The sequence below is a fragment of the Thamnophis elegans genome, chromosome Z (assembly GCF_009769535.1).
Source record: "Thamnophis elegans isolate rThaEle1 chromosome Z, rThaEle1.pri, whole genome shotgun sequence".
In the NCBI taxonomy this organism is placed as follows: Eukaryota; Metazoa; Chordata; class Lepidosauria; order Squamata; family Colubridae; genus Thamnophis; species Thamnophis elegans.
Window position 1 is genome coordinate 141,359,617 of NC_045558.1, and position 13,766 is coordinate 141,373,382.

Sequence of the window (13,766 nt, forward strand, 5' to 3'; positions counted from 1 at the left end):
CTCCTCCTCTTCTTCTTCTCTTCCTCCTCCTCTTCTCCTCCTCCTCCTCTTTTTCTTCTCCTCCTTCCTCCTCCTCCTCCTCCTCTTTTTCTTCTCTTCCTCCTCTTCTTCTTCTCTTCCTCCTCCTCCTCTTCCTCCTCTTCTCCTCCTCTTCCTCCTTCCTACTCCTCCTCTCCTCCTCTCCTCCTCCTCCTCCTCCTCCTCCTCTTCTTATACATGTATGTATGTATGTATATTCCAGCATAACTCTGGAACGCCTTGAGCAACTTCAACCTAACTTGATACACAGATGACTTACTCTCTGGAAACAAATATTGTGGGGGTAAGACGACCCTAACACCCCTCGGGGTGTGCATGTCCATGTGTGTGTGTTCCAGCATAATTCCAGAATGCCTGGGCTGCTGAATTATATCTATAGTGTCACAGGACTTTTGACAGTGATAGGATTTTGGATTAACTTTGTTGTGCCTTAAAATGGCTTCTACTGTACAGCACAGTGGAGTTGTCATAGTAACGGCTTCGCAGGGCTCCCTCTAATACAGGATTGGGATAAATACATACCGGGGCTACGCTGAGTTATCAGTTATAGTAGGAAAAAATACCTTTTGAACCTGGTAAACGATGCAGCTATTTGTCATTTAGTAACTGTCTGAAGTTATAGCGGCACTGAAAAAAGGGATGTACTGGAAAAAGCGGCCTATGACCGTGTTTCACACTTACGACCGTTGGAGCAATCTCCGTGGTCGTGGGATTAAAATTTGGACATTTGGCAACTGACACATATTAATGACGGTGGTAGTGTCCGGGGCTTCCTGCTGACCAGCCAAGTCAACAGGGAAGCCTGATTCACTTCATAACCACGTTTCTGACTTAACCACTGCAGTGATTCACTTAACAACCGCAGCAAGAAAAATGAGACAAAAGGCACTTAACACCTGTCTTACTTTACAACAGAAGATTTGGGGCTGGCCAAAGGAGATCGCATGACCCCGGGAGCCTGCAACCGTCGTAAATATGAGTCAGTGGCCAAGCGTTGAATTGTGATTTTGTGACCAGAGGGATGCTACAAATGTTTTGAGTGCCAAAATGGTCCTAAATCCTTTTTTCAATGCCGTTGTATCTTTGAACAGCCATTAAACCAACGGTTGTAAATCAAGGACTATCTGCAGTTTGAATTACAGGTAGTCCTCTACTTAACGACCGCAACTGAGCCCAAAAATGATGTTGCAAAATGGGGGGAAAATGGTGACGCCAATCTGTGCCGTTTTACACTTTTCTCGCCGCCACGTTTCTTAAGTGAATCACTGCTGTTATTAAATGAGTAACACGGTTGCTAAGTGAATCCGGCTTCCCCGTTGACTTTGCTTGCCGGAAGGTTGCCAAAGAACGCCTGACCTCTGCCACCGTCGTAAAGACGAGTCGGTGGTCAAGCATTCCGAACGCAAATCGCCTGACCCTGCGGGTGCCGCAACGGGCGTAAGTGTGGAACACGGTCATAATCCGCTTTTTCCAGTATCGTCGTAACCTCAAATGCCCATTCAATGAATGGTCGTAAATCGAAGACTCTCTGTAGTTCGAATTCGTTGAATGAATTCTTGGTGGTTGATGGATTCTTTGTTCGTCTTCTCCCAACTCTGCAGCTGAAGAGAGCACCTCCCGGGAATGTGGGGGCAAAGACCCCCTGCGAGACCCCCCCCTCGACGAAAAGCAAATGGGGGCCGACGAGAGAGGCGTGATGGGGGGCACACCAAATTCCGAGAAGGACCGTCTGACGACACCAGCCGGTGTAAAGCAACAGGTATTTTTGAATTCAAGGGTCGGGAGTAGTAGTGGGTTGCAGCCGGTACGCCCCGGTACGGGCATACTGGAGCCTAGTCGGAGCACCGGATACCGTTCTGGTACGGTGCTCCAGAGGGTCCACCCGCCCAGCTGAACTCCTTACCTGTCTTTTAAGGCTTCCGTGCTTCCGTGCACGCGCATGGCGCCTACGGCGTCACGCGACACTCCGCGGAACAGCTGGAGCATCGCGGATGCTCACGGAGGCGCTAAGACACACGTGTGCACTGTGCACATGTACACTGCGCGCGTCCATGTGGACCCCGCCAGGCCTGTTCCAACCATACCGGTTGGAACAGGATCTGGAACCCACCAGTGGTCGGGAGGTAATTATCTTGGGGTTCCGGGGGGCGTGAAGGACCACAATTGAGACTGGAACATCTGTCGCTAAGCAAGTCGGTTTTTAAGCCAGGCATGCCCAATTTTACTACAGGTACCGTAATCCTCGCCGTACAACAGTGCATTTAATGACCATTCAAAATTCAAATCTCAATTCAATTCAGAGTTCCAAATTTGTGATAAAAATTCAGAACGCTTGGCAACTGACTCATATTTATGACGGTCGCAGTGTCCCGAGGGTATGTGTCACGTGATCCCTTTGGGCGAACCTCCGACAAGCAAAATCAACAAGGAAAGTCACGTTGACTTAACAACTGGGCTACCAACATCAACTGCGGTGATTGACTTAACAACTGTGGCGAGGATGGTCGTAAAATGGAGCGAAAGCCGCTCAACAAATGTTTTTGCTTAACAACAGAAATTTGGGGCTCAATTGTGGTCGTAGGTCAAGGACTGCCCGTACTTTTTTGCCACGGTTGTTCAATGAATCATCCCGGTAAGTGACTCGTGCAGTCGTTAAGCAAATCCAGCTTCCCTTATTGTCTTTGCCACCTCGGGAGGTCACAAATGGCAATTATGTGATCCCCAGGTGCTACGACGGTCATAAATACAAGCTCCTTTACCAAACACCCAAATTTTGAACATGTGACCACGGGGATGATGGTTGTAAGTGTGAGGAACAGGTCATAAGTTGCTTTTTTCAGTGCTGCCATCACTTTGAACAGTCACTAAATGAATGGTTTATGGCAGGCTGGGGAATTCTGGGAATTGAAGTCCTCACAAGTAGCCAAGGTTAGGAGACCTTGCTCTGGAGGTTGAAAACTACTATTCCCAGCATTCCAAGCTGGCTGGGTTTTCTGGGAATTGTAATCCAGTAATAACCGGAAGCCTTTTCTGCCAAATGGCTGAGAAATTTCTATTATTTTTCATATGTCCATATCTTCCACTTTCACTTCTCAGCAATTCAGGGATCTCTCTTCCATGCCACGTCCTCCCAAGCCAGTTGCCCTCCCCAGGGGCCGGAAGACCCCCAGCCAACCCGAGAGAAGTCGCAGCAATGAAGAAGGCAGTGGAGCCGTTCTAGAAGATTCCTGCACCTTTCCTCCCGTCGCTCAACCCCGGCGTAGACCCAAGGAGCAGGAAAACGAAGGTGAAGAGACACTGAGGTCTTAAGACAAAATCTCGATTGATATGAAGAGCCGAGGTGGCGCAGTGGTTAGGGTGCAGTACTGCAGGCCACTTCAGCTGACTGCTATCTGCAGTTCAGCGGTTCTAATCTCACCGGTTCAAGGTTGACTCAGCCTTCCATCCTTCCGAGGTCGGTGAAATGAGGATCCAGACTGTGGGGCAATATGCTGACTCTGTAAACCGCTTAGAGAAGGCTGAAAGCCCTATGAAGCGGTATATAAGTCTAACTGCTATTGCTATGACTCAGATCCTGGATTAATAATAGGATTTTCTCTGTGGTACAGTTAGTCCCCGACTTATGACCACAGTTGAGCCTGAAATTTCCACTGCTAAGCGAGACCGTTGTTAAGTGAGCTGTGTGACACTTTTACAACCGTTCTCGCCACAGTTGTTAAGCGAATCACTGCGCTTGTTAGGTTAGTAACACGGTTGTTAAGTGAATTGGGCTTCCGCCATTGATTTTGCTTGCCATAAGGTCGCAAAAGACAATCATGTGACCCAGAGATACGGAATCCGTCATAAAGACAGGCCAATTGCCAAGCATTCAAATTTTGTCCTCATGAACCCAGGGACACTATAGTGATTGAAAGTGTGAAGAATTGTCATAAAGACTTTTTTTCAATGCTGTTGTAACGGTCACTAGACAAATTGTTGTAAGTTGAGGCTATCGGTATAGGAGAAAAAGATGGAGAGATACAATACTCGCAGTCCTCAACTTACGACAACAATTGAGCCCCAAATTTCTGTTGTGAAGTGTTGTGGCCCGCTGGCATCCAGCAGAGCTGGCAGCAACGTCGGACACTGAGGAGGGTTGGGGAGGAACATGGGCCAGTCCTGGGGGTTGAGGAAAGCTCAGACGAGGGCTCTGCATCGGAGGCAGAGAGGGAGTTAGACAGCAGTGAGGCAGAAGAACAGCTGGAGCCTGTTCCCAGTGTGCGCATGCGCAGAGTTGCCAGAAATCAAGAACAACTAAGAAAGCAGGATCGACTTAAGAGTAAAGCAGTGGTGGGTTGCGACCGGTATGTACCAGTGTCTGCCGGGAGCACCGGGTCCTGTTCCGGTACGGTGCTCCAGAGGGCCCAGCCCACCCGCCGACCATCCTTAGCTGTATTTGAGCTCTTTGGGGCTTCCGCACTCATGCACAGAGTGTACGGCACCTGCGCGACGCTCCACCGAGCAACTGGAGCATCACGGACGTGTTGCGGAGCGTCACGTACAATGAGTACGTGTGCGCGCGTACTGCCCATGTTCATGTGGACGCTGGGCCCCATTGCACCGTACCGGTTGCAACGGGATCTGGAACCCACCACTGGAGTAAAGCCACACCTTGGAGGTGATTGGCCCCTCCCATAAGAAACAAAAGAGGAACCAACGGGAAGTGGGCTTTTGCAGGAAACAATTCGTTCATTCAGTCCAGCGGTGGATTTCTGCCGGTTCACCCCAGATTGGGCGAACCAGTTGTGGCGGCGGCGAAAGGCTCTGCCCACCCGTCCGGACGCTTCTGCGCACGAGCAAACCAGTAATGAAATAAATTGAAACCCACCACTGATTCAGTTGTGTCAAAAGTAGGAAGTTCTGTTTATGACTATAAGAGACTCTGTGCCACATTTGCATTGCCCTGTGTTTGGAAACGAATTATCTGGCAGCGCTCCAAACGAGATAAGGTGCGTGTGGATAAACATTCCTTTGAAAGACTTTTTGCTCAGCGTTGGGGACTGTGAATGAAAGGAATTCGCAATTGTGTCAATAAAAGAGGTTTTGTCGGGACCAAGACTTTGCTTTTTGATTTCTAAGGAAGCCTGGGTCAGAACATGAAGTGAAGCATTTGTTAAGTGGATTTTGCCCCATTTTACGACCTGTCTTGCTACGCTCGTTAAGTGAATCACTGCAATTGATAAGTTAGTAACCTGGTTCTTAAGTGAATCTGGCTTCCCCATGGACTTTGCTTGCGAGAAGGTCCCATAAGAGGATCACATGACTCCAGGACACTGCAGCCGTCATAAATATGAGTCAGTTGCCAAGTATCTTAATTTTGATCACATGATCATGGGAATGCTGCAAAGAACATAACTGTGAAAAATAGGGTTCACCGACAAATGCGCGCGCGACAAATGCGCACCGACAAAACCGCCGTGACAAAACGGCAATGTTGAAAGCACGCCCACTAAAGCGTGTCGACAAATGCGCGCTGACAAAAACAACGTGAAAACAACGGTAACAACGGTAACGGTAACGGTAACAACCCGAACCCTAAACCTAACCCTAACCCTAACCCTAACCCTAACCCTAACCCTAACCCTAACCCTAACCCTAATCCTAACCTAAAAACCCTAATCGCGCTTTTGTGGGCGCGGTGTTGTCGACGCGCTTTAGTGGGTGTGCTTTCAACGTCGCCGTTTTGTTGGCGCGCATTTGTCAGGCGCGCATTTGTCAGATCATGAAAAATAGTAATAAGTCACATTTTTCAGGGCCATTGTAACTTTGAATGGTTACTAAACAAACTGTTATAAGTCGAGAATTACCTGTATTCTTTATTAAACACTTACTTAAACCTTTCCAGCAGGAGACAGCAAAGAGCAACCCGGGAAAAATTATGAATGCTCTGCTGCCCTCTAGTGGCCCCCAGAATTATTATTTTTCTTTTTGTAAGATCCCAGAGAGGGTCACCTTAACCAACAAGTTCTCTCTGGGGCTCAGGACTCTCTGATGCTCCTCTTTCCATTCCAGGGGAACCCGAGCCGGGACGGAAGACGGCGCCTCTCAAACCAAAGAGAACACGGCGGGCACAGTCCTGCGACAAGCTGGAGTCCGATCGGGGACGGAACCCGGGATCTGGAGGTAAGACAGAGCTGGTATTCCCACGCTCGTGGGATCCAGAAGGGGGGGGAGGTTGGAGCGAGGAGCAGCGAAGCTGTAGGGAAGGACTGACAGAAAACTGGGGGTGGAGTCAAAAGAGGAATCAGCCTAGAATCTCTACGTAGCCGCAAATGAACTAAGTCGAACTTCTTTCAATTTTCGTGGTTAGTTGGGAAGATTCCCGCGCATAGGCTTTCAGCAATAGAGCAGTTAAATTGAACCCTCGTATGTGACAAAATGTTTTTGCAGGAAATAAACAAACTGGGTTGAACTGGGATAGGCGGTACAGATTTGCTGGTGAATCCTCTTGTTTGTACAGGTAGTCCTCGACTCACAACCATTCATTTAGTGACCGTTCGATGTTACAACAGTGTCAGTGGTGGGTTCCGCTCCCCGGCACTATTGGTACGCCGCGCACAGGGCTGGCCGTCCCAGTTGTGCACAAACGCTGTGCAGGCATACAGACGCCGCCACCCCTGCGACACCCAGCTGCTCGGTGGAGGTCGCGCAGGTGCCGCATGCTGTGTGCGCGTGCGCAATTGGCCAATCGCATTATAAACAGGTATGGAACGCGGACGGACTGGTGGGCCAAACAAGCCACCGTACCGGTACGTTGACTGCTGCTCCCGGCTACTACTGGTACAGCCGTACCGGTCCGTACCGGCTGGAACCCACCACTGAACAGCCCTGGAAAAAAAGGGACTGATGACTTCTGTTCACACTTATGACGGTTGCAGCATCCCCAAGGTCCCATGATCAAAATCCAGCCGCTCGGCCACTGGCCTATATTTACAACGGTTGGTGTGCTCCGGCGGTTATTTGATCCCCTTTTGTGACTTTCTGACAAAGAAATTCGGTGGGGAACCCAGATTCGCTGAATAACCAAGTTGCTAACTTAATCAACTGTTAAGTTGATTCACTTAACAACCGGGCTAAGAAAGGTCGTCCCTGGAGCAAAATTCACTTCACGGTCTCGCTTCATGATGAGAAATTTGGAGCTCCGTTGTGGTCGTATGTCGAGGACTGCCTGTGCGCCTGCTGTATGTATACTGCGAATATTTGTGAATCTTTGCGAAACTTTGCAAAATTTCGTAAAAACTTTGTGTAACTTATTCCTCGGGAAGTCGGAAAGACGAGGCTCACCAGGGAAGCCACCGGCTCACGCGGGGAATCCCACAGCGATTGAAGAGGCGAGCTTTCGGTGTCGTGACCCTCCCCTCGAACCCCGGTTCCCCTCCCCCTGGCTAATTCCATCTCTCTCTCCCTGTCTCCCCCACCTCAATTTCCCACCCAGGTGCCAGTGACTTCCCCCTGCCTGACCCACCTCCTCCTCCCCCTCTACTCGACCCGCCCGGCTGGAAATCTCGCCCCGCTCTTCCTCCTCCTCCTCCTTCTCATCTCTTTTCAGCAGACCGGCATGGAGGTATGTATGGATGACCTTCGGGGAGAAACCCCCCCCCCCCAGGGTTTGGAGGGGGGCATCGCTCCAATATTTCTCTCCTTTGATCGTGTTTTCTTTCCCGCAGGAAGTCCCCGAACTGGGGCAGAGTGACGGAGAGACCCCCTTCCTGGAGGGGATATCGAGTCGAATCTCTGAAAACTTCCCACTGTCTGGCCGGAAGATCGAGGGGGAGGGGCAAACCATGGAGAGGGTCTCCTCCAAGCTGCTCCCCCTACCCCAAAAAGAGGTTCCAAAAAGTTCCTAGTGGAATTCTTTCATTCGTTCCTTCCTTCCATTTGTGCCTCTTCTCTGACTTTTGGTCAAAAGCCCACCCCTCTCATGCCTGGGGTGGGGTGGGGATTCTCGTCCCACCCCACCCTCCCAGATTTGTTTTTAACCAGGGTGGTGAGAAAAACAACAAAGCCACAAAATATTCTCCTTTCCACCTGTCCCCGTAAGGGGGGGGAGCCCCCCTTCTCTTAGTCCGTCCCTTCCCCGAATCTCTTCCTTTCCTCTGGATCCCGATTTCCTTCCCCTCCCCATCCTGTGTCCCCCCTCCCCATCCTGGTGGTCCTGGGTTTCAAACCTGCCCCCCTCCCCCTCATCCCCGCCTGCCCAACATCCTTCTTCCCTCCACCGTTTATTTTCAGCTTGTATAAAAGAAAAGAGAACCGTAATAAATTATATATGGACGCTTAAAAATATATATATTGAGTCTCAGGCTGTTTTCTCCTAGGAAAATTCTACCTTCCCCCCTGGGGGCGATTCCCACCTATCTCAGGGGTTGTTGAACGATACAGATAGGCCTCAACTTACAACCATTTCTTTAAGGGACTGTTCGAAGTTACAACAGCTCTGAAAAAAGTGACGACCATTTTTCGCACTTAACCAACGTCTTTTAACGACCCGATAATCCCTTGTGAGGTGGAGTCTGGGCGACTGAATGGAGCTAGCAGAGTATTTAGTGGCCAGATGCCTTTCCCTGTTGCCAATGTGGAGTTTTGTTCAGCAGATATATTCTCGTTGTGCCTGGAGAGAGAAATATCTGTCTCTATCTCCTAGGATCGAACTCACAGCCTCGATTGTGAGGTGAGAACTCCACCTTTATGCCACTGAAACACTCTGTTTTTCGTGCTTAATGACCATTGTAAAATCCCTTTAGTCACGTGATCAAAATCCAGCCAGCAACTGACTCATATTTATGACGGTTTCAGTGTTCCTGGGTCACGGGATTCCCCTTTTTTGGGACCTTCTAAGGGAAGCCAGATTCACTTAACAACCGTGTGCCTGACTTAACCACGGTGGTGATTCACTTAAGCGCTGTGGCCAGAAAAGGTTGAAAGAGGGAAGTGGGGGGAGGGAGAGAAAGGGAAGGGACAAAGGAAGAAAAGATGGGGAGGGAATGAAAGAAGGAAGGAAGGGAAAGGAAAGAAAATGGAGCAAGGGAGGGGAGGAAGAAAGGAGGGAAAGAAGGAAAAGAAAGGGAAAAAAGGAGGGAAGGAACGGAAAGAAGAAAAACGGAAGAAAATAGAGTGAGGGAGGGAAGGAGGGAAAGAAGGAAAATGGGAAGAAAATGGAGGGAAGGAAGGAAGGGAAAGAAGAAAAAGAAAGGAAAGAAAATGGGGAGAGGGAGGGGAGGAAGAAAGGAGGGAAAGAAGGAAAATAAAGGGAAGAAAAGGAAGGGAAGGAAGTAAGGAACGGAAAGAAGAAAAACGCAAGAAAATGGAGTGAGGAAGGGAAGGGGGGAAAGAAGGAAAAAGGGAAGAAAATGGAGGGAAGGAAGGAAGGGAAAGAAGAAAAAGAAAGGGAAGAAAATGGGGAGAGGGAGGGGAGGAAGAAAGGAGGGAAAGAAGGAAAAGGAAGAAAATGGAGGGAAGGAAGGAAGGGAAAGCGGAAAAAGAAAGGGAAGAAAATGGAAGGAAGGAAGGAAGAGAAAGAGGAAAAAGAAAGGGAAGAAAATGTGGGAAGGAAGGAAGAGAAAGAGGAAAAAGAAAGAGAAGAAAATGGAGGGAAGGAAGGAAGGAACTCTGGCAAGAAAAGTCATAAAATGGGGCAAAAGTGGGTTTCATATTTTGTTACCATCAGGTTGCCCGCACGCGCCCTGCTCACTTCCCCTTCCGCGCATGTGCCCGGCTTCCGGGCATGCGCTTTGCTTGCGCACGGGACTTCCACACATGCGCCTGGCCTCAAAAAACATGCCTAAATAGGACGGCATAGAGCCGGGGCAGGTGGGCAGGCCCACCCGTGATTTCTGCCACCGGTCCGGGCGAACCGATCCGAACCATCTGGATCTCAACCTCTGGACAAAACTCCCGACTCTGTGACCGGAAGGGAAGGGAGAGGTGGATCTGTGATATTTCGAATCAGCCAGCAGATGGCAGCAGTGGTGCTGCAGAAAGATCTGGCTGAGAACCTCAAGTGAAGAATTGATTCTGCCTTTTTCCATTCTTGTTTTCTTTTCTTTAAAATCTCTGCTTTCCAGCAACTTCACTTCCTTCCTTCCTTGCTTGCTTGCTTCCCCCCTCCTTCCCCTCTCCCTCCCTTTCATTTTCTTCCCTTTTCCTTCTTCCTTTCCTCCCTCCCTTCTTTCCTTCCTTCCTTTCCTCCCTCCTTTCCTCTCATTTTCTTTCCTTTTCCTTCTTTCTCTCCTCCCTTCCCTTTTCTTTTTTTCTTTCCTCCCTTCTTTCCCTCCCTCCTTCCCTTCCTTCTTTTCTTCCTTCCCTCCTGCTTTCCCTCTAATTTTCTTTCCTTTTCCTACTTTCTCTCCTCCCTCCCTTCCCTCCCTCCCTTTCCTTTTCCTTCTTTCTTCCCTCCCTCCCTTCTTTCCTTCCCTCCCTCCTTCCCTCCCATTTTCTTCCCCTTTCCTTTTTCTCTCCCTCCCTTTTTCCTTCCCTCCCATCTCCTTCTTTCCTCCTCCACACACCCATCTCCTTCCTCCCTTCTTTCCTTCCTCCCTTCCTTTCTCCCCTCCCTCCTTCCCTCTCAGTTTCTTCCCTTTTCCTTCCTTCTCTCCTCCCTCCCTCCCTTCTTTCCTTCCTTCCTTTCCTCCCTCCTTTCCTCCCATTTTCTTCCCTTTTCCTTCTTTCTCTCCCCCTCCCTCCCTCCCCTTTTCTTTTTTTCTTTCCTTCCCTCCTTCCCTCCCTCCTTCCCTTCCTTCTTTTTTCCTTCCCCCCTCCTTCCCTCCCTCCCTCACTTTCCTTTTCCTTCTTTCTTCCCTCCCTACCTTCCTTCGCTCCCTCCTTCCCCTCCTTCTTTCCTTCCCTCCCTCATTTTCTTCCCCTTTCCTTCTTTCTCTCCTCCCTCCCTTTTTTCCTTCCCTCCCATCTCCTTCTTTCCTCCTCCATACACCCATCTGCCTCCTCCCTTCTTTCTTTCCTTCCTTCCTTCCTTTCTCCCCTTCCTCCTTCCCTCTCATTTTCTTCCTTTCCTTCTTTCCCTCCTCCCTCCTTCCCTCCATTCTTTCTTTCCTCCCCTCCCATCTCCTTCTTTCCTCCTCTGTACACCTATCTCCTTCCTCCCTTCTTTCCTTCCTTCCTTCCTTCCTCCCCTCCCCCCTTCCCTCTCATATTCTTCCCCTTTTCTTCTTTCTCTTCTCCTTTCTTTCTTTCTTTCTTTCCTTCCCTCCCATCTCCTTCTTTCCTCCTCCGTACACCCATCTCCTTCCTCCCTTCCTCCCTTCCTCCCTTCCTTCCTTCCTTCCTCCCCTCCCCCCTTCCCTCTCATATTCTTCCCCTTTTCTTCTTTCTCTTCTCCTTTCTTTCTTTCCTTCCTTCCCTCCCATCTCCTTCTTTCCCCCTCCCTACACCCATCTTCCTCCCTCCCTTCTCTCCTTCTTTCTCCATCTTTTCTTCCTTCCTTCCCTATCCCTCTCCTGGCTTCCTTCGACCTTTTCTGGCCACAGCTGTGAAGCGAACGTCCACAGTGGTTAAGTTAGGAACATGGTTGTTAAGTGAATCACTGTACTTGTCAGGTTAGGAAAACGGTTGTTGAGTGAATCCAGCTACCCCATGGATTTTGCTCGTTGGAAGGTCGCCAAAGGGGAATTGCGTCACCCCGGGACATTGCAACCGTCATAAATGTGAGTCAGTTCCCAAGCGCCTGAATTTTGACCACGTGACCGAGGGAGGCTGCAACGGTCGTAAGTGTGAAAATCAGCCCTGCGTCACTTTTTACAGTGCCGTTGTTAACGTCGAGCGGTCGCTAAATGAGCTGTCGTGAGCCTGTATTGATTCGTGGCTTGTTGGTACACGTTGGTCGCAACGGATGAAATAAAGTTGGGGGGAGAAACTCCAAACGTTCGCCATCCCGAGCGGAGGTGATGGAGAGCTGCCGTTCCTTGCCGGGGAGGGAAGAGCCCTCTGCACGTGCTCAGAAACACTCTCGCCTGAGTCCTGGCGGAAAACCTGACTGAGCTTCCGTCGTCGAAAAGATTCGCTCGGACGAAAGCTTTCTGGAAGATTCTTCCCTTCCCCTCCCGTCCAGAAATGGGGCCGGATGGAGAAGCGGAAATCCTCCACCCCCAAGCCCAGCAGCCACTGCCAAACACCCCCCCTCCTCCCTCCAGGCCCTGCGTTCGATTCCTCCCACTCCTCTGGCAGAGGGCGAAGCTGGGAGTTAAAGATCCGCTAGGAAGGCCATAATTTGAACGGCGGGAGACGATCCGCCCTCGTCAAAGAGGCCTCGGCAGCTGTTCGGCGTGAAATGGCAGGTCGGGGCCCCATGTGGTGCGCACCAGTGGGATGCCAGCCTGCGCAGAGGCAGCTGTCCCACGCCCACGCCAGGCCCCTCACGGACGCCCTGAGCAGAAGCCAGAGGGGGGGGGGGAATGCCAAGCGTTTCCTCACAAAAAAAAAATATCAGCTTTTTCCCTCTGCAGCCCTGGCTTACAGCTCCGGATGGGGTGGGAATCCAATGGATTCCCTGGTAGGTTAGGAACACGGTTCCCGGATCGCTCGGTGGGCAAGGATATGGTTCGCAGATCCCTCAGTAGGTTAGGGGTATGTGTCCCCGATCCCTCAGTCGGTTAGGAACACGATTACCAGATCCCTCAGTAGGCTAGGAGTACAATTCCCAAATCCCTAGGTGGGTTAGGAACCCAATTCCCAGATCCCTCAGTAGCTTAGTGATACGAGTCCCAGATCCCTCAGTGGGTTAGGAACACGATTCCCAGATCCCTCAGTAGATTAGTGATACAAGTCCCAGATCCCTCAGTGGGTTAGGAACACGATTCCCAGATCCCTCAGTAGATTAGGGGTACAAGTCCCAGATCCCTCAGTGGGTTAGGAACACGATTCCCAGATCCCTCAGTAGCTTAGTGATACGAGTCCCAGATCCCTCAGTGGGTTAGGAACACGATTCCCAGATCCCTCAGTAGATTAGTGATACAAGTCCCAGATCCCTCAGTGGGTTAGGAACACGATTCCCAGATCCCTCAGTAGATTAGTGATACAAGTCCCAGATCCCTCAGTGGGTTAGGAACACGATTCCCAGATCCCTCAGTAGATTAGGGGTACAAGTCCCAGATCCCTCAGTGGGTTAGGAACACGATTCCCAGATCCCTCAGTAGCTTAGTGATACGAGTCCCAGATCCCTCAGTGGGTTAGGAACACGATTCCCAGATCCCTCAGTAGATTAGTGATACAAGTCCCAGATCCCTCAGTGGGTTAGGAACACGATTCCCAGATCCCTCAGTAGATTAGGGGTACAAGTCCCAGATCCCTCAGTAGCTTAGTGGTACGAGTCCCAGATCCCTCAGTGGGTTAGGAACACGATTCCCAGATCCCTCAGTAGATTAGTGATACGAGTCCCAGATCCCTCAGTGGGTTAGGAACACGATTCCCAGATCCCTCAGTAGATTAGGGGTACAAGTCCCAGATCCCTCAGTGGGTTAGGAACACGATTCCCAGATCCCTCAGTAGATTAGTGATACGAGTCCCAGATCCCTCAGTGGGTTAGGAACACGATTCCCAGATCCCTCAGTAGATTAGGGGTACAAGTCCCAGATCCCTCAACTGGTTAGGAACATGATTCTCAGATCCCTCAGTAGCTTAGTGATACAAGTCCCAGATCCCACAGTCGGTTAGGAACACGATTACCAGATCCCTCA

At 50.3% G+C, this 13,766-nt stretch overlaps 1 protein-coding gene across 1 annotated transcript in view; it reads left to right on the forward strand.

Moving 5' to 3' along the window:
* Nucleotides 1-8,364, forward strand: part of CARMIL3 (capping protein regulator and myosin 1 linker 3) — a 67,501-nt gene extending 59,137 nt beyond the window's left edge. The window contains exons 35-39 of the mRNA XM_032236625.1: nt 1,641-1,798; nt 3,136-3,325; nt 6,061-6,201; nt 7,514-7,642; nt 7,746-8,364. Of these exons, the coding sequence (XP_032092516.1) occupies nt 1,641-1,798; nt 3,136-3,325; nt 6,061-6,201; nt 7,514-7,642; nt 7,746-7,771 (644 nt within the window). The 3' untranslated portion in view covers nt 7,772-8,364. The remainder of the gene's footprint in view (nt 1-1,640; nt 1,799-3,135; nt 3,326-6,060; nt 6,202-7,513; nt 7,643-7,745) is intronic.
* Nucleotides 8,365-13,766: the final 5,402 nt, after the last annotated feature.